This window comes from Hypanus sabinus (genome assembly GCF_030144855.1).
Source record: "Hypanus sabinus isolate sHypSab1 chromosome 1 unlocalized genomic scaffold, sHypSab1.hap1 SUPER_1_unloc_10, whole genome shotgun sequence".
Lineage (NCBI taxonomy): Eukaryota > Metazoa > Chordata > Chondrichthyes > Myliobatiformes > Dasyatidae > Hypanus > Hypanus sabinus.
The window spans coordinates 407,913-428,969 of record NW_026778904.1 but is presented as its reverse complement, the minus strand read 5'-3'; the positions used below and the strand labels follow the sequence as shown (position 1 = coordinate 428,969).

The window sequence follows — 21,057 nt, the reverse complement described above, 5'->3', positions numbered from 1 at the left end:
TAAACCTGCAACCTCGAGGTCAGTGAGAAAATGGTCGGGGGCGGCTTATGAGGCACTCCAGGATTGTTTTGAGGCCACAGACTGGCAGGCCCTCTGTGAGCCACATGGAGAGGACATTGATGGGCTCACAGAGTGCATCACTGGTTACATCAACTTCTGTGTGGACTGCAATGTTCCGGCATGAACTATCTTTTGTTATTCAAATAACAAGCCATGGGTAACAAAGGACATTAAGGACATCCTGAACGCTAAAAAGAGGGCGTTTAGAGATGGAAATAGGGATGACCTGAGGACAATACAGAGGGACCTGAAAACCAAGATCAGGGAGGCTAGGAGGAAGCTTGAGTGGAAACTCCAGCAGAACAACATGAGAGAGGTCTGGAGTGGGATGAGGACCATCACCGGGTTCCGGCAAACTAGCAACAGAGGAGCTGAAGGCAGTGTGGACAGGGCCAACCAACTTAACCTGTTCTTCAACAGATTTGACACTGTGGCCATCCCCCACATGATTCATCTGTTGTCGGCCCCCAACCAACACATACTCCACTCTCCCCTCTTACCCCTCCTCACAGCCCCCCACCCTGCTCTCGTGACTACACCCCTCCCACACCTAAAACCACCACAGTGGGCTTCACAGCTGAACAGGTGAGAAGACAGCTGAAACATCTCCACCCAAGCAAGGCTGCAGGCCTGGATGGTGTCAGCCCCAGGGTGCTCAAAGCCTGTGCCCCCCAGCAATGTGGAGTACTTTACCATGTCTTCAACCTGAGCATGTCTCCAGAGGGTTCCTGTGCTGTGGAAGACGTCCTGCCTCATTCCTGTACCGAAGACGCCGTGCCCCAGTGGCTCCAATGACTACAGAACGGTGGCATTGACCTCCCACATCATGAAGACCCTGGGGAGACTTGTTCTAGAGCAGCTCTGGCCTATGGTTAGGCCACACTTAGACCCCCTCCAGTTCGCCTATCAGCCCCGACTAGGAGTTGAGGATACCATCGTCTACCTGCTGAACCGTGTCTACGCCCACCTGGACAAGCCGATGAGCACTGTGAGGTCATGTTTTTTGACTTCTCCAGTGCGTTCAACACCATCTGCCCTGCTCTGCTGGGTGAGAAGCTGACAGTGATGCAGGTCGATGCTGGTGTCATGGATTATTGATTACCTGACTGGCAGACCACAGTACATGCACTTGCAACACTGTGTGTCAGACAGAGTGGTCAGCAGCACTGGGTCTCCACAGGGGACTGTCCTGTCTCCCTTTCTCTTCACCATCTACACCTCAGACTTCAACTACTGCACAGTCTTGCCATCTTCAGAAGTTTTCTGATGACTCTGCCATAGTTGGATGCATCAGCAAGGGAGATGAGGCTGAGTACAGGGCTACAGTGGGCAACTTTGTCACATGGTGCGAGCAGAATCATCTGCAGCTTAATGTGAAAAAGACTAAGGAGCTGGTGGTGGACCTGAGGAGGACTAAGGCACCGGTGACCCGTTTCCATCCAAGGGTCAGTGTGGACATGCTGGAGGATTACAAATACCTGGGGATACAAATGGACAATAAACTGGACTGGTCAAAGAACACTAAGGCTGTCTACAAGAAGGGTCAGAGCCATCTCTATTCCCTGAGGAGACTGAGGTCCTTTAACATCTGCCGGACGATGCTGAGGACGTTCTACAAGTCTGTGGTGGTCTGTGCTGTCATGTTTGCTGTTGTGTGCTGGGGCAGCAGGCTGAGCGTAGCAGACACCAACAGAGGGATTCTCCACCTTGTAGCACATGGAATAGGTCGCATTCCTAGCGGCTCACTCTCTTTTAATATATCTTATATCCCATTAACAGATCCCCTTTAGTTTTGATGATTTACTACTTCTACTGAAGGAATTACGACTTAATTACAATGGCCGGAAAAAGTCGTTCTGGTATTGAATTGCATAGCGGCAAGACTCTCCCTGAAATGGAGCAAACGGAACAAACCAAGAAAACAGAGGAACCTGTTACACTAACGGGAATATTTTCTTCAATACAAGACATGAAATCGGAATTTGGATTGCTTAATATTAAAATTAATAAGCTGGCCGGTTCAAACGCGAAGCTTGAGAAAGCTATTTCTACGATTCAAGACTCTCTGGAAAACTTGGACTCTCAAGTTCAAACACTTCAGCAGACTACAACCCGAATCGAGGGTGAGCATGATCGATTCAAGCAAACTATTAAAGATCAAGGAATGAAGATATCTTCAATGGAAAAGAAAATCAGTGAAATTACCTCAGAACTATCTAAAACGAAGAAAAGAATGGTTGATTTAGATAGTAGAGGGCTTTGGAGGAATCTGCATTTTCTGGGACTGCCTCAAAATACTGAAGCTAGCAATCTGTTAAAATTCTTTTCAGATATGCAGTACTCACTTTTCAATGAGACCCTCGAAACTAGCCCCTTAATTGACAGAGCTCACAGAATTCCATTTTTTCGGCGTTCAGCCGAATTACGTCCTCAAGCAGTTGTTCTTTCTTTGCATTATTATACGACTAAAGAAGCTATTATTCGAGAAGCCAGAAAGAAACGGAAATTATTCTTCAATTCAACACAAATTCGTATAGTCGAAGATTATCCACCCGAAATCTTTGCCGAAAGGAAGAAATATCGAGGTTATGAGTGAAATGTATAAATTAAATTTAAATCACTCCCTTTGCTTTCCAGCAAAGCAGATAATTTTTCCTGAAAAATCTCAATCATTGAGAATGTACTCTCCTCAGGACGGATGGGAGTATATCAAAAACTTTAAAGTTAAGCCTACTGAATAAAATATTAAAGTTACTCTGATTACTCAATAGGCAATTTTGAAGTATCTACTGTATGAGTTGTTTATGGAGCTTTTAAGTACATGTTATACCTTTTCATTCTCTGGTATGGGACATGGTCGATTTAATTTTTTTATCTTATTAATAATTAGTACATATATAACTGTCTTGTAGGGAACATTTAGTACTTTGTACTTTAGTGGTCCGTGTAGGACCTGTTGTGTATTAATCTTCTTATTTCTTTTATTTGCTTCAACACTTATAGTTTTTGGTCTGTTTTATATATATATATCTATACACACACACACTCATTTATTTTCCTTTTTCGAGAGAAAGAATATTGTTTATAACATTATTTGCCCGGATTTATTCCTTCTTTTGAATATATGTTTAAGCTACTTCAGCTGATTCTAAGATGGCCGTTGTTGATTATGTTTTTATTAATGTTAGACACAACATTATAGTAGTTGAATTCTGTTTGTGTCTTTTATTATGGCTATTTTCCATGGGATTTTTGCTTTTTTTATTATACGGAGCTGCAAGTTGGAGAACAGGGTCAAAGGTTATTAGTTAGCATGGGACCAGCCTATCGGTTCCTTCATTTCTATCTATTGGGTGGGGGGAGGGGGAGTAGGTTCTTTTCTTGATTGGGCAGTTCTTTTGATGGATTTCTCTTTCGTAAACGCGTCACTCCTTCTGGTTGTACCCGCGCCTTTTGGTTTAATCTGTACTTGCGTAACATTTCTTTTATATAATATTAAACTCAATTTTAAACATGGATGTTAATAAAATCAATATAATATCTTGGAATTGGAACGGTGTCAATCATCCCATTAAGCGTAAAAAGATTTTTAAGAAATTAAAAACACTTAATGCTGATATTATTTTTGCGTAAGAAAATCATATACGAAAACAGGATGAGGACAGGTTTTTCCACTTTTGGAAAGGGCCTTTATTTCACTTACTGTTGGATAGTAAAACTAGAGGTGTTTCTATATTTTTTAGTCCCAAAATCCCTTTTGTACACCTTAATACTATTACTGATTTGATCGTAAGATATTTAATTGATACAGGTTTATTATGCGAGCAAAAGGTAGCTCTGGTGTGTGTATACGCACCTAATGTAGATAATTCTGATTTTTTTAAGAAACTTTTTTCAGAGTTACCGAATCTCAATGAATATAAGCTGATCATGGGTGGTGACTTTAATTGTTGTTTAAATCCGGCGATTGACAGGTCATCAACCAATCCGTCACTTCCAAATAAAGCGCCAGCTTGTATTAACTCTTTTTTTATTAGAATATGGCCTTGTCGATATTTGTATAAACACCCCAATGATAAAGATTTCTCTTTTTTCTCACACGTCCATCATAAATATTCTCCAATTGATTACTTTTTTTAAAGATACACATCTGTTAAACTCCGTTGTTGAATGTGCGTATGACATCATTGCGCTCTCAGATCACGCGCCTTTAAAGTTAACCCTTAAGCTTTCGGATAGATTTTTGAAAATCTCACAGTGGAGATTGAACCCCGTATTGTTACAGGATCCAGCTTTTGTTAATTTTATTAAGGAGCAAATTTCTATATTTTTTGAATTTAACACAACTAAAGGAATGTCAAATCTGGTTACATGGGACACCTTGAAATCTTTTCTTAGGGGACAGATAATCTCATATTCAGCAGCCTTGAGAAAGAAAACTCAAGCGGAATTGTAAGAGATTACTAATAAAATTAAACAGATAAAGCATATTCAGTTAAACTTACTAAAGACCTATATAAAGAAAGGGTCGAACTTCAATCACAATATGATTTACTTCTGACCTTTCCCATTGAACAGCAAATTTTTAAATCTAAAAGTTTATTTTATATACATGGGGAAAAATCTGCTAAACTTTTAGCGGGTCAGTTAAAGGCTGAGATGGTCAGAAGACAGATTTTAAAAATTTGCTGACCAGATAGAACAGAAACTTTAGATCCTTATGAAATTAATAAGATATTTATGGACTTTTATTCTAATCTTTATTAATCTGAATTCTCTAATAGTACTATGACTATGAATAAATTTTTGCAAAGGTTAAACATACCCCAAATTTCGATTCAAGATGCCGATATGTTAGATGCACCTATTAAACAAGAGGAAATAGCCAAGGTTATATCCTCTATGCAATTAGGTAACGCTCCGGGACCTGATGGTTATACGGTAGAATTTTATAAGACCTTTCATGAAATGCTTATACCACATCTTCACCAATTCTACATCCTCTGGGAACCTTCCTAAAACTTTTTATGAAGCACTAATTTCATTGATTCCAAAAAAAGGAAAAGACCCATTGGAATGTGTATCCTATAGATATTAAAATTCTCTCTAAAATTCTAGCAAATAGGCTTGAGACTATCTTGCCTAATGTTATCTCAAACGATCAAACAGGATTTATTAAAAATAGGTACTCACATTTTAATATTTGAAGATTGTTAAATATCATTTATTCCCCTTCAGACAAAGAATCGGAATGTATTGTATCTTTGGATGCAGAGAAAGCCTTTGATAGGGTGGAGTGGCCTTATCTATTTCAGGTTTTGAAATGGTTCAATTTTGGTCCAAGATTTATTTCCTGGATTAAATTGATTCATCATGCCCCGGTAGCTGCAGTTTTAACTAATAATCAAAAGTCTCCTTACTTTAGATTATATAGAGGTACCCATCAGGGTTGTCCCCTTAGTCCTTTATTATTTAATTTGGCTTTAGAACCACTTGCTACTGCTCTTAGGGATTCTAATTCTATGCAGGGTATTAGGAGAGGGGATAAATTACATAAGGTTTCGTTATACGCGGACGATTTATTAGTTTACATTTCAAATCCTAAGAAATCTATTCCTTCTATGTTATCTATATTTATGGAATTTGGTACTTTTTCTGGATATAAACTTAATTTACATTAAAGTGAATTATTTCCTATTAATAATTATTCTGATTATTATGATCAAATACCTTTTAATATTGCCAAAAAACATTTTATTTACCTTGGTATCAAAATTACAAAAAATGTTAAAGACCTATATAATTTCTTCCCTTTAGTTGAATATACTCAACAGGCGCTTTCTAAATGGTCACCTATGTCGATGTCATTGATAGGTTGAATAAATGCTATAAAAATGGTTATTCTACTGAAATTTTTATATATGTGTCAAGCAGTTCCCTCTTTTGTCCCAAAAACATTTTTTGATAAAATAGCTTCTTTGATTTTACCTTATGTTTGGAATAATAAAAGTTCTAGAGTGAATAAATTTTTATTGCAAAAATCCAAAAAAGATGGAGGACTGGCTTTACCAAACTTTAGATTTTATTATTGGGCAATTAATATTTATTATATTACTTTTTGGATTTATGATATAGATGACCAAGAGGAAAATTCAGTAAAGGGGTTTTCGTTAGCTTTTTTATTAGGAGCTTCTCTTCCATTTTCGCTCTCCAGAATAGGTAGACAAGCTCTTAACCCTATTGTTAAACATACTTTAAAAATTTGGTTTCAATTTCGTAGATTTTTTGAATTAAATGATTTTTTACTTTCTAGTAATATTTATTCTAATTTCTTTTTTAAACCATCAACTTTGGATAAGGCTTTTTTTAACACTGGAAATTAAAGGAATAAAAACTTTTTTAGACTTGTTTTTACAAGACTGTTTAATGTCTTTTTCACAGTTAATGGATAAATATGATATCACTAATACACATTTTTTCAGGTATTTACAGGTTAGGAATTTCTTACGTGATTTTTTACCGAATTACCCCTTGATCTGCTCTTCAAAAACGATTAATAGCTATCATTTATAAACAGTTAATGAATGCTCGCATATCGCCTAATGATAGGGTTCAACGTACCTGCGAAGTGGAACTTCAACATTCACTTTCAGATAATCAATGGAGTAAAATTTATTATTTAGTCAATAATTCATCTATCTGCGCCATATCTTAATTCAGTTTAAGATAGTACAGAGGGCCCATAGGTCCAAAGATAAATTGGCACATATTTTTCCGAATATAAGCCCTATTTGTGAAAGATGTAACGCAGAAATGGCTACTCTAACTCATACGTTTTGGTCATGTGTAAGTTTAAATAATTTTTGGAGGGATGTGTTTGGAATATTATCTGAAGTTATAGATATGGATGTTCAACCTAATCCACTTACAGCAATTTTTGGGATTATTCCAGAGGAAGCAAGCAAAGTGTCTGCTTCCACCCAACATGTAATAGTTTTTTCAACTTTACTAGCTAGGGGAGCTATTTTGCTACATTGGAAAGAATCAAACTCGCCTACTGTTTTCTATTGGCTCTCCTCCATCATGTCATGTCTAAGCTTGGAGAAAATTAAAAGCCAGACATTTGATACATCCTTTAATTTTGAACAAGTCTGGTGACCTTTTATTCAGTATTTTCACATGATTTAATTTATTTTTATTTATTTATTTTTCTTTATTCTCTTTGGGGAAAATCCTTATCCATGAAGGTTCAGAGATGACTGGAAGGATGTGTTTTTTCTCTCTCTCTCTTTCTTTTCTAATTTTATCCTCAATTGGACTGCCCAATCTTTCTTTTTCTTTCCTTTTTTTCTCTTTTTTTTGTTTTTTGTTTCAGTTTAGTTAGTGGGTATTTTTCCTTATCAATAAAATTTCCGATCTTTTTTTTATGATTGTTATGAGGAGTTGTAGTTTTTTTTGACCATTGTATATATAACAGCATAATATTTACTTATTTGATTTTGATATTATATACTTATTATTTTTACTATTGCTGTTTATAAGTCTTTTATATTATCTATTTGTTAAACTCCTCTTCCAATTTGTATATTCTTTATTTGGACAACAATAAAAAAAATTGAAAAATGAAAAATGACACCAACAGAATCAACAAACTCATTCGTAAGGCCAGTGCTGTTGTGGGGGTGGAACTGGACTCTCTGATGGTGGTGTCTGAAAAGAGGATGCTGTCCAAGTTGCATGCCATCTTGGACAATGACTCCCATCCACTCCATAATGTACTGGTTAGGCACAGGAGTACATTCAGCCAGAGACTCATTCCACCGAGATGTAACACTGAGCGTCACAGGAAGTCATTCCTGCCTGTGACCATCAAACTTTACAACTTCTCCCTCAGAGTGTCAGACACCCTGAGCCAATAGGCTGGTCCTGGACTTATTTCCACTTGGCATGATGAACTTATTATTATTTAATTATTTATGGTTTTATATTGCTATATTTCTACACTATTCTTGGTTGGTGCAGCTGTAACAAAACCCAGTTTCCCTTGGGATCAATAAAGTATGTCTGTCTGTCTTCTTGCTTAGTAGGGTTTCTTTTATTCACAAAAATTTTCAATCCTTAAGATAATTTCTCTTTTTTGAGGCTTTGTAAGTGTTGTCACCTCGATGTACTTGTGCTATTTTTGAATAATAATAATAAGATTTGAAAAGAAAGACTTTCAAGGGTGGAGTGTCCTGTGGGGGAGTGTTTTATTTCCGTCAAAAGCTGCTTCCATCGTGTTGATAGTGATTGGTTCATTTAAAGTTGTGATGCTCTTTTCCCATTAGTTGGTTTTTGTGCCACAATGCCTATTTCTATTTCTGGGTGCCTTGAGGGGTATAAAATAGCACATGCAGGAGGCTAGCTCACTCTCCCGTTTGCCTAAGGCATGCTGCATAAAACCATTTAGAAGGTATGTTCTGCACACACTTTTAACTAAGTATCTGATTGCTGAATATTTAGTTGTAGTTTGCGTAACTTGGGAAAACTTAATGTTTGGTCAAAATTTTACTGTTTGTAAGTAAATGATTATATACTTATCCACAGTTAGTGTTTTCTGTCTCATATACCAAACCTGTGAAACTGCTTCAGCATTACACTGAATCCTACGATTTCCTGTAGCCTCTTGCTGTCCTTCACCTAGCCTGGTTCTACAGGTGGCTGTAGTGCTAACATTGCAAGTCTCGGACACAGACATGCTGGAAGATTAAGCAATGATATGCTACTGTACCTGTTCGTCTGTGGCCAGGTTGGTGAACATGGGCAGGATCTCAGACTTGATGTTCTCCGGCTCAAGAACTTTTGCAAGCTCACCTAGTTTGGAAGCGGCTGCTCGCCTCACCATGGGGGTATCATCTGTGCAGAGCTGCTTGAAGTACCTGTGGGTGGAGGAGTGAAGGGGAAGGGAAGCAGGACAGGGGTAGGCCACCAACAGATGTTTCAGAACAGAAATGTAAAACCGGGAGGGGGGTGGGGTAAACGAGGAAATAAAACTTTGTAAATGCAGAACTAACAAACAGTTAACCTGAATTAAATTGTTAATAGCACAGTAACAAGCTGTAAGACCATTGGATTAGGACCAGAATTAGGCCATTTGGCCCATCAAGTCTGCTGATTCTGTTGCTGTCTGTAAAGAGTTTGTACATTTTCCTTGTGACTGCATGGCCCTCCTCTGGGTGCTGTGGGTCCATCCACATTCCAAACATGTATGGATCAGTAGGTTAATTGGTCATGTGGGTGTAATCGGGGAGCACAGGCACACTGAGCTGGAAGAGCATGTAACCAAGATGCATCTCCAAATTAAAAAAAATAACATTAGTGCAAGATTGAGAGGGAACACAGAACAGTATGTGATGTATTATATCTTTTCAGCTCATGGCTGATTTATTATCCCTATCAACCCCATTCTCCTGTCTTCTCCCCATAACCACTGACACCCTTACTAATCAAGCACCTTTCAACCTCTGCTTCAAGTATACCTAATGAGAGTCATTTGTTGCAAGTGAAAAGTCACTGAGCTCCTCGTCCATGCCAAAGTTCCTACCCCACACCAGCCTCCCAACAACACTTCTGATTACACTCTCTGCTACAGGTTCCCTGACACCTCTCCTCACTTGATTACTTGCTGTGGGAGCTAATTCCACAGTCTTTCTGCTTCCTGGGTATAAAAAAAGTTTCTCATGAAACCCTGATTGGATTTACCAAAGACTCTCTCCTATCATTAGACCCAAGCTCTTATACCACCCACAAATGGAATTATTTTCTCCAACAAACTATTTCCTCATTTCAGAGATTTCTAACTATTCACTCACTCAACCTTTTCCTTCCTGGAAAAAGAGGAGAGTCTGATTAAACTCCTTGATAGTATCAGCACCTTGTAACCAGTGAATCTTTTACACTTAGTCCATTGCTTTTAAAGCATTGGGTACTGTATATTTCAAGCGGGATGTATGGGGTTTCCAATAGCATCTCTGTGAAGGGGCTTGTCTCATCCATTCTGGGGAGCTCACTCACCGACAGACTGGGCCAATGAGATCCAATGGCCAAGAAGGTGGCTCTGCAACACTTTGCGGAGTGCGAAGGGCACGACAAGGCACTAAAAAAGTGAGTCATCTGCTGCAACCAAGGCTACTTGGTCTGACGGCTACTGGACCTAGACCTCCGAGGTCCAGAGAGTGTAACTGCCCCAGTGAACAGCTTTTCCAGTTTACAAGCTCTCCTGCACAGGTCTTCTGTCATTAATGGATACAATGAACAACCTACCATATTTAAAGCATAGGTTGATAAGTACTTAATAAGTATGAGTGTCACAGTTACATGAAGAAGGCAGAATGGGCTGGAGAGGAAAAATAAATCAGCCATAATGGCCGAGTTGATGGGCCAAATGACCTAATTCTGCTCCCATGTACTATACTCCTATGGAAATGGGAGCGTGGTAAGAGCTTGTTCAAAGACCCATTAAGTCATGTGACTGCTCTGCATGCTGTGGGACTCTGACCTCATGGATCCTTATGCCTTGGTGACTCCAGAGTCACAAATATGCTTCACGTACCCTCTGCTCCCCGGGGGTTCTGACGATACTTACTGCCGGAGATCCGACTTGACAGTGCTGGAGACACGAGGATAGCAAACACTGAAGAGGCCACAGGCTGACGTGCGGGATGTGAACCAGTCGCCGCTAGAGAGACGCTTGACAAGGGGTACAAAGTGGCGCTCCAGGTCCGAGGGAGAGTGCTCCTTGGAGATGGTGCGCAGCGATTCCACGGCCTTTTCCCGCACCACCGTCTCCTCCACTGTGGCCAGGCTCTCTAGCGGGGGCTGACAGGGAGGGGGAGGAGAGAGGGAAAAAGATGTCATAAATTGGAAGCTTCTTAAAACTTCGTAACATCTGCAAATAATATGTTAAAACATGGTGCATGAGTTAATGAGCTAATATGGTATGGAGATTACTTAGGTTGTTGCTATGATCACCCCATAAAACAGAGGAGCTTTGAAGCCTGACTAATCAATAATCCATTAATCTCTGTTTTAAATATACCTAATGACGTGATATTCATTGGAGATGGTGCACAGTGATTCCACAGCCTCTTTCCGCACTACCATATCCTCCACTGCGGCCAGGCTCTCCAGCAGGGGCTGATGGGGAGGAGGGTGAAGAGAGGGAGAAAGATGTCTGTCCACAGATTCATCATCCTCTGGTTAAACAAATTCTTCCTCATCTCTGATGACAGTTGGCAGTCCTGATGAAGAGTCTCGGCACATAACATCGACCGTTTATCCCCCTCCATTAATGCTGCCTGACTTTGAGTTTCTCCAGCATTGTGTGTGCTGTTCAAGATGTCCAGCATCTGCAGAATCTTCTGTGATTATGACGAAGCTGATCTTTGTCCACTTCTTTTCTCCTCTGATCCCTCAGGATCTATAAATCTGATGATCCTCATCTCAAGTTTCTCACCTTAGCCATTCAGGGCATAAGCATTCCAAAGATTCACACCCCTCTGAACTGGGAACTCTCTCATGTCAGTCACAGAATTGAAAAAAGCACAGCACTGGAACAGGTGTTTCAGACCTTCATGTTTGTATTGAACTGATCTAAGCATAGCTAATGTAACATCCAATCTGTACATGGTTGATATCCTGCTATTGTTGTGTGTTTATCTAAGAGCCTCTTAATTACGTCTGGCGTAAGACCAGAAGCCACAAGACATAGGAGCAGAATTAGGCCATTTGGTGCATCAAATGTATTCCTCCATTCCATCATGGCTGATTTATTATCCCACCCCATACTTCCTTCTCCCCATAACCTTTGACACCCTGACTAATCAACAACTTATCAACCTCTGCTTTAAATATACCCAACAGCTTGGCCTCTACAGCAATTTATGGCAATGAATTCCACACTCTGGCTAAAGAAATTCCTCATCTCTGTTCTAAAGAGACATCCTTCTATCTGGAGTGGATATGGAGAGGATGTTTCCTATAGTCGAAGAATTAGGACCAGAGGGCAGAGTTCTTAGATGTCTAGTGCTGAGTGTATTGTCTGTCTGTATCACAGCCTGCTCAACACCAACGCCCCCAAACAGAAAATCCTACAAAAAGTAGAGGAATTCGCCCAGTCCATCAAGGGTAAAACCCTCCCAACCATTGAGCATATCTACATGAAATGCTGTCACAGAAAAGCAGCATCCATCACCTAGGTCACACACAACCAAGACATGCTTTCATCACTGCTGCCATCAGGGAGAAGGTACAGGAGCATCAGAACTCACGTCACTAAGTTCAGGAATAGCTATTGCCCCTCAACCATCAGGCTTTTGAATCAAAGGGGATAACTTCATTCACCACATTATTGAAATATTCCCACAACCAACGGACTCACTCTCAAGGACTCCTCATCTCATGTTCTTGATATTTATTACTTATTTAATAATTATTGCTTATTCTATTTGCTGTCTGTTGTCTTTTGCACTGTCTGAATGCCATAGTTGGGCAGTCTTTCATTGATTCAGTTAAATGATTATTATTCTGTAGATTTATTGAGTATGTCCACAAGAAAATGAATCCCAGGGTTATATACAAACTTTGAATAATGATGCCTGAGGTTACAGAAGCTCGGCTGAGTGCGTACATGAGAGTGGATCCCATGGAAATGCAGCTCAATAGCACATACCAGCAGGCAATGGACATGTGCTGGGCCTCCCACCAGGGCAGTGAATGATCCCAGCTGCTCAGCTAAAGCAAGCAGTACTTCATCCTCATCATAAATCGTATCTGAAACACAACAGAAGTTAGTTTTTGTTTGTTATTTGTAATGAAATCGAAATTGAAATATCTTTATTATCATTGCATAGTACAATTTGTCATGCACCAATACAGCAAAAATGAATTTGCAACTCTCGTACTCAATGCTATAAAACAAGATAAAATAAATAAACAATAAATAGAATGCATTTGTTTCCAGAGGAATTCAAGGGAATAAGAGCAAACATGTACAAAATCACAGTTTAAAAAGCACACAGGAAGCACCATGCACAGTTCCAGTGTCCATAACAGTGGGTCAGACCCACACTGGGAGCACCGTACACAGTTCCAGTCTCCGTGTCCCTGGGTCAGACCCACACCGGGAGCACCGTGCACAGTTCCAGTGTCCGTGTCCCTGTGTCAGACCCACACCGGGAGCACCGTGCACAGTTCCAGTCTCCGTGTCCCTGTGTCAGACCCACACCGGGAGCACCGTGCACAGTTCCAGTCTCTGTATCCCTGGGTCAGACCCACACTGGGAGCACCGTGCACAGTTCCAGTCTCTGTATCCCTGGGTCAGACCCACACTGGGAGCACCGTACACAGTTTCAGTCTCTGTATCCCTGGGTCAGACCCACACCGGGAGCACCGTACACAGTTCCAGTCTCCGTGTCCCTGGGTCAGACCCACACTGAGAGCACCGTGCACAGTTCCAGTCTCTGTATCCCTGGGTCAGACCCACACCGGGAGCACCGTGCACAGTTCCAGTCTCCGTATCCCTGGGTCAGACCCACACCGGGAGCACCGTGCACAGTTCCAGTCTCCGTGTCCCTGGGTCAGACCCACACCAGGAGCACCGTACACAGTTCCAGTCTCCGTGTCCCTGGATCAGACCCACACTGGGAGCACCATGCACAGTTCCAGTCTTCGTATCCCTGGGTCAGACCCACACCGGGAGCACCGTGCACAGTTCCAGTGTCCATAACAGTGGGTCAGACCCACACTGGGAGCACTGTGCACAGTTCCAGTCTCTGTACCCCTGGGTCAGACCCACACCGGGAGCACCGTGCACAGTTCCAGTCTCCATGTCCCTGGGTCAGACCCACACCGGGAGCACCGTGCACAGTTCCAGTGTCCATAACAGTGGGTCAGACCCACACTGGGAGCACCGTACACAGTTTCAGTCTCTGTATCCCTGGGTCAGACCCACACCGGGAGCACCGTACACAGTTCCAGTCACCGTGTCCCTGGGTCAGACCCACACTGAGAGCACCGTGCACAGTTCCAGTCTCCGTATCCCTGGGTCAGACCCACACCGGGAGCACCGTGCACAGTTCCAGTCTCCGTGTCCCTGGGTCAGACCCACACCAGGAGCACCGTACACAGTTCCAGTCTCCGTGTCCCTGGATCAGACCCACACTGGGAGCACCGTGCACAGTTCTAGTGTCCATAACAGTGGGTCAGACCCACACTGGGAGCACTGTGCACAGTTCCAGTCTCTGTACCCCTGGGTCAGACCCACACCGGGAGCACCGTGCACAGTTCCAGTGTCCATAACAGTGGGTCAGACCCACACTGGGAGCACCGTACACAGTTTCAGTCTCTGTATCCCTGGGTCAGACCCACACCGGGAGCACCGTACACAGTTCCAGTCTCCGTGTCCCTGGGTCAGACCCACACTGAGAGCACCGTGCACAGTTCCAGTCTCCGTATCCCTGGGTCAGACCCACACCGGGAGCACCGTGCACAGTTCCAGTCTCCGTATCCCTGGGTCAGACCCACACTGGGAGCACCGTGCACAGTTCCAGTCTCCGTTTCCCTGGGTCAGACCCACACTGGGAGCACTGTACACAGTTCCAGTCTCCACGTCTCTGGGTCAGACCCACACCGGGAGCACCGTGCACAGTTCCAGTCTCCTTATCCCTGGGTCAGACCCACACCGGGAGCACCGTACACAGTTCCAGTCTCCGTGTCCCTGGGTCAGACCCACACTGGGAGCACTGTACACAGTTCCAGTCTCTGTGTCCCTGGGTCAGACCCACACTGGGAGCACTGTACACAGTTCCAGTCTCTGTGTCCCTGGGTCAGACCCACACCGGGAGCACCGTGCACAGTTCCAGTCTCCGTGTCCCTGGGTCAGACCCACACCAGGAGCACCGTACACAGCTCAAGTCTCCGTATCCCTGGGTCAGACCCACACTGGGAGCACCGTGCACAGTTCCAGTCTCTGTGTCCCTGGGTCAGACCCACACCGGGAGCACCATGCACAGTTCAAGTCTCTGTATCCCTGGGTCAGACCCACACCGGGAACACCGTGCACAGTTCCAGTCTCCATGTCCCTGGGTCAGACCCACACCGGGAGCACCGTTCACAGTTCCAGTCTCCGTGTCCCTGGGTCAGACCCACACCGGGAGCACCATGCACAGTTCCAGTGTCCATAACAGTGGGTCAGACCCACACTGGGAGCACCGTACACAGTTCCAGTCTCCGTGTCCCTGGATCAGACCCACACTGGGAGCACCATGCACAGTTCCAGTCTCCGTATCCCTGGGTCAGACCCACACCGGGAGCACCGTGCACAGTTCCAGTGTCCATAACAGTGGGTCAGACCCACACTGGGAGCACCATGCACAGTTCCAGTCTCTGTACCCCTGGGTCAGACCCACACCGGGAGCACCGTGCACAGTTCCAGTCTCCATGTCCCTGGGTCAGACCCACACCGGGAGCACCGTGCACAGTTCCAGTGTCCATAACAGTGGGTCAGACCCACACCGGGAGCACCGTGCACAGTTCCAGTCTCCGTGTCCCTGGGTCAGGCCCACACCGGGAGCACCGTGCACAGTTCCAGTCTCCGTGTCCCTGGGTCAGACCCACACCGGGAGCACTGTGCACAGTTCCAGTCTCGGGCCTTTATAAATCAAAATATTGAGTATAAGAGTTGGAATGTTATGGTGAGGTTGTAAAAGACATTGGTGAGACTGAATTTGGAGTATTGTGTGCAGTTTTGGTCACCTATTTACAGGAAGGATATTAATAAGGTTGAAAGAGTGCAGAGAAGGTTTACAAGGATGTTGCAGTGACTTGAGAAACTGAGTTACAGAGAAAGGTTGAATAGCTTAGGACTTTATTCCCTGGAGCGCAGGAGAATGAGGGGTGATTTGATTGAGGTATATAAAATTATGATGAGTGAATGCAAGCAGGCTTTTTCCACTGAGGCTAGGGGAGGAAAAAAAAAACAGAGGTCATGGGTTAAGGGCGAAGGGGGAAAAGTTTAAAGGGAACATGGGGGGGGGGTTTCTTCACATGGAGAGTGGTGGGAGTGTGGAATGAGCTGCCAGATGAAGTGGTGAACTTTTGACATTTAAGAAAAACTTGGACAGGTGAGAAGATGAGAGGGGTTTGGAGGGATTTGGCCTAGGTGCAGGTCAGTGGGACTAGACAGAAAAATGGTTCAGCACAGCCAAGAAGGGCCAAAAGGCCTATTTCTGTGCTGTAATGTAATGTTCTATGGTTCTGTATCCGTTTGTAGAGATGGTTTTGGGAGCAGTGAAGGATGTTAGAGAACTGGGTAGAGTTTAAGAAGAGTGATGAGTGGAGTTGAACCAAATCAGGGACTGGAGCTGGAATCTAGGTCAAAGTGTTTTGCCAGTAATTCCCGTGGACAAATGCCGAGTCAACGGGCCCCATGGACAAGGGCTGGTTACCCCCCCCCCCCATTGTTGCTTGTGCTGTTTTGCTGAACAGTGTGGTATGCTATTTTGGTGCCAGAATGTGTGGTGACACCTGCAGGCTGTCCTCCAGCACATCCTTGTTTGCCACTTGATGCAAATGACACATTTCACTGTGGGTTTCCATGTTCATGTGATTTATAAACTAACCTGAATATGAGCTGCTGCTCATTATATTCTGCCTCTGTTTCCCTGTGGCCTAATGTACCAATGGTGGGAAACTGCTGGGCTAAAGGACGCCTCAGGCCAAACTCCCTGTCTGCCTTCACTCTCACCTGTTAAAAATGGCAGCAGTTCATTTCGCGTTCTCTCCACACCTAGAGCCAGCGCAATGGTGGACAGCTTTTTGATGCTATTGAGACGGAGCTGGAAGAGAGGAGAGTAGCGTGATGGAACTGAACGTTTGCTGCAATGGATCTGCCTGATTCCAAATGTGAACAAATCCAGTGTTATGTTAAACTGGATTTGGTATCAAGGGAAGGCGACACAGTGAAGATAACAGGAATTATCTCTTGGCCCATGCAGCTGGTCCTAGAGAATGAAGGACTTCAACTGAACATGGTTTTAAGGGTTATTTGGCTCACCGTGTCTGAGCAAGCTGGAAATCAGCCTGATGCCACAGTCCAGCACCAGGTCAGACCAGACTGTTCCTAGTGAGTTGGTCCCTGCAGCTAACCCAATCAGGATGGGCAATCTCGACCCTCACCTCAGGATCCCTCTTAGACCTCCTTCCTCCTCCCCCCTTGGACCCTCACACCAGGCTCCCCACCCCCTTCTCCCTCCACACCTCCTACCCTCACCTCGGGCATCTCCACACTACATCAGACACTCCTCCTCCCTCAACCCTTAGACCCTCCACCTCACTTTCCACCTCAGATCTTCCTTCACTTTCTCTCCCTTCCCTCTGTCCCTCCATTCTCTCTCCCTCCTCCCTCCCCTCAAACCTTCTTTCCCTCTCCTCCCATCCCTCTGTCCCTCCATTCCCTCTCCCTCCTCCCTCCCCTCAAACCTTCTTTCCCTCTCCTCCCATCCCTCTGTCCCTCCATTCCCTCTCCCTCCTCCCTCCCCTCAGACCTTTCCCTCTCCTCCCTTCCCTCTGTCCCTCCATTCTCTCTCCCTCCTCCCTCCCCTCAAACCTTCTTTCCCTCTCCTCCCATCCCTCTGTCCCTCCATTCCCTCTCCCTCCCCTCAGACCTTCTTTCCCTCTCCTCCCTTCCCTCTGTCCCTCCCTCCCCTCAGACCTTCTTTCCCTCTCCCTCTCCTGCCTCCCCCACCTGCACGTCCTCATTCCTCAGCTCGTCGATCAGCACCGCGATCGGGTACAGAGAATCGTCCCCGTCCCCAGACGTCGCCGCCATCTCCCCACCGCGCACGCGCACCTCGCGCTGGGTACCGGCCGCCCGCAGAACCCGCGCACGCGCACCTCGCCGGAAGCCGTCACTGCCGGCCAACGGTGGTCCGGCGAGAGCCGCATGCGCATTGTGCTGTCGCTGAGTGACCAACTCCAGGATGTTAAAGATGTCTATATGCTGCCTTCTGCAGCATTGACCGGAGAGTGCAAAATCATCCTTTACTTCTGGGAGAAAGAGTGAAATGAAAAAGGGCAGACACAGTTTAGTATGTGGCAATGAGACGCTGGGCATTTCAGGAAAGACAATAGAATATTTTCTAAATGGTCATAACTATGGAATTACAATCAATGCTTGGCATAGTACAAGATACCATTGAAAATCGGAGGCAGCAAGGTCGCATAATTCCCACCACTGTCTGTAAGAAGTCAGACAGACAGCCATACTTTATTGATCCCGAGGGAAATTGGGTCTGTATGCTCTTCCAGTAAAAGTGTGGTTTCCTCCAGGGGTTCCAGTTTCCTCCCGATCCCAAAGATGTACAGTTTAGTATGATCCGAGATGGTGCTAGGGAACCATGGCAACTTTCTGCAGTGCACAGACAATACCTCCTTTGAATTACTCGCACTGCAACCTGGAGCATGTAATTTCCTTTTAAGTAATGTACTGTACTTCCAAACCAACTTAATGGTCTACAGGTTTCATGGTCTTATGAAGGTACTTAAGCACTTAAGCACCTTAAGCACCTTAAGCAAGAAGGTACGCATCTTTAAGCAGATGAAAGTTCATTCACAAAGTACCCTGCAGATGCTGTGGTCAGATCAACGCGTACAAACAAGCTGGATGAACTCAGCAGGTCCTGGCGAAGGGTCTCGGCCCGAAAAGTTGACTGTTCATTTCAACAGATGCTGCCCGACCTGCTGAGTTCCTCCAGCTTGTTTGTACCTGAAAGTTTGTTGCCATCGCTGGGAGAGAGGCAGGTGGGGGGAGGGGGAATCAAAGCCAGGCTGAGACACAGAGGGCTGAGGCCACCTCTACCCACCATCTTGTTAGCAAATGTGCAGTCACTGGAGAACACAACTGAGGATGTAATTGCTGTATTAGAGGGAGTTGAGAGATGTTTGAATGAGATTTGCTTATTTCCAGCACGCCAGGTACAGTGATCAGACACAAAGGTTTCTCCATTCACAGAATGGATGAACTGCTGTTTCAAAAAAGGCAGAAGACAGAGGTGTGTGTTTCAGGATAAACTCTTGCTGGTGCTCCGATGTGATAGTTGAATTCATGATCCCCCGACCTTGAACACCGAATGATCAAATGCTGTCTGTTCCATTTTCCTAGTGAGTTCTCCTCCATAATCCTGACCATATTTTACATATCATCTGCGGCCAATTATAATCAAGTGCTTGAGATACTGTATGATGCTGTCTCCAAACAAGAAACAGTCCATCCTGATGCATTTCAAATCATATTCAGGGATTTCAACCAGGTTTGTTTGGAGAAAACCCTGCCCAAATACTGTCAGCCTGTATCACCAGATGTCCCAACACACTTGACCACTGTTATATTAAGATAAGGAATGCCGACCATTCTGTATTATGGGAAGTTGGATCACTTGGCTGTCCTCCGACCTGCATACAGGCAGAAGCTAAGAGCAAAGCTCCACGGATTAGGACAGCAAGGAGGTACGGTTATGGGATTGCTTTTGAGTTGGTGAACTGGTGTGTGTTCAAGGACTCATCCTTCTATCTGAGTGAATGCACCAATGCCATCATGGTCTTTATTAAAACAGTTACAGACAAGTGTGTCCCCACAAAATCATTCAGTCTTCCCCAACCAGAAGCCCTGGATGAACCTGGAGATCCACAATCCGCTGAGGACCCGGTCAGAGTCGTTCATGTCGAGTAATCAGAAAGTTACAATCTCTGAAAAGCCATCTCACAGGTGAATCAATGAAGAATGCTTGGCAGTTGTGGCAAGGTTTGAATACTATCATAAAATTAAATCGAGCAACATTGCTGTCAACGGGGCTTAGCTTCCAAATGAGCACAATGTTCAGCGGCTGTACTTCATTAGGAGTTTGATGAGATTTGGCATGTCAACAAATACATTCAGAAACTTCTATAGATGTACCATGGAGAGCATTCTGACAGGCTGCATCACCATCAGGTATGGGGGAGGGGTTACTGCACAGGACTGAAAGAAGCTGCAGAGGGTTGTTAGTGTAGTCAATTCCATCTTGGGTACTAGCCTACAAAGTACCCAGGACAACTTCAACTACCTCCAGCTCCCAGGGCGTGTCCTTTTCTCACTGTTACCATCAGGTACTAGTACTACTACTATGTCGACTCAGGCCTAGGGGGCCATCAGGAAGGAGATACAGAAGCCTGAAGGCACTCATTCAGTGATTCAGGAACAGCTCCTTCCCCTCTGCCATATGATTCTGAAATGGACATTGAATATACAGTATTTCTGATTTTTGCACGTTGTTCAATTTATTCAATATATGTATACTGTAATCGATTTACTTGTTTATTATTATTATTTTTATTTCATTTATTATTTTTCTCTTCTATATTACGCATTGCATTGAACTGCTAAGTTAACACATTTCACGTCACGTGCCGGTGATGATAAACCTGATTCTGATTCTGAGCATCTGGACAGCCAGAGATGCATACATCGAGATGCGCTTTATTGACTACCGTTCGGCATTCAATGCTATCATCCCCTCAAAGGTAATCAATAAGCTTCAGGACCTTGGCCTCATTACATTCTTGTGCAATTGGATCCTTGATTTCTTCACTTGCAGACCACAGTCAGTTCAGATTGGCAACATCTCCTCCACTTTTTCCATCAGCACAGGTGGAGCACAAGGGTGTGTGCTTAGCTCCCTGCTCTACTCACTTCACACGTATGACTGTGTGGCTAAGCAGAACCTCAATGTGATATTCAAGTTTGCTGATGACACCACTGTCATGGGCTGAATCAAAGGGGGTGATGAATCAGCATGTAGGAGGGAGATTGAAATCTGGCTGAGTGGCAGCATAACAAAAACCTCTTACTCAACGTCAGCAAGACCAAGGAGCTGATTACTGACTTCAGGAAGAGGAAACCAGGGGTCCATTAGCCAGTCCTCA

At 44.1% G+C, this 21,057-nt stretch overlaps 1 protein-coding gene across 3 annotated transcripts in view; it reads right to left on the bottom strand.

The window, feature by feature from the left end:
• LOC132385373 (serine/threonine-protein phosphatase 2A 65 kDa regulatory subunit A alpha isoform-like) overlaps nucleotides 1-17,948 on the bottom strand; it is a 150,829-nt gene extending 132,881 nt beyond the window's left edge. For all 3 annotated transcript variants that reach the window (XR_009509171.1, XM_059957407.1, XM_059957406.1), the window contains exons 1-5: nucleotides 17,843-17,948; nucleotides 16,844-16,934; nucleotides 12,770-12,870; nucleotides 10,685-10,917; nucleotides 8,831-8,978 (exon numbers count right to left, since the gene is read on the bottom strand). Coding sequence is in view for 2 of the 3 variants with exons in the window: in XM_059957407.1 (XP_059813390.1) it covers nucleotides 8,831-8,978; nucleotides 10,685-10,917; nucleotides 12,770-12,870; nucleotides 16,844-16,934; nucleotides 17,843-17,926 (657 nt within the window). In the remaining variant the exon portion in view is untranslated. The remainder of the gene's footprint in view (nucleotides 1-8,830; nucleotides 8,979-10,684; nucleotides 10,918-12,769; nucleotides 12,871-16,843; nucleotides 16,935-17,842) is intronic.
• Nucleotides 17,949-21,057: the final 3,109 nt, after the last annotated feature.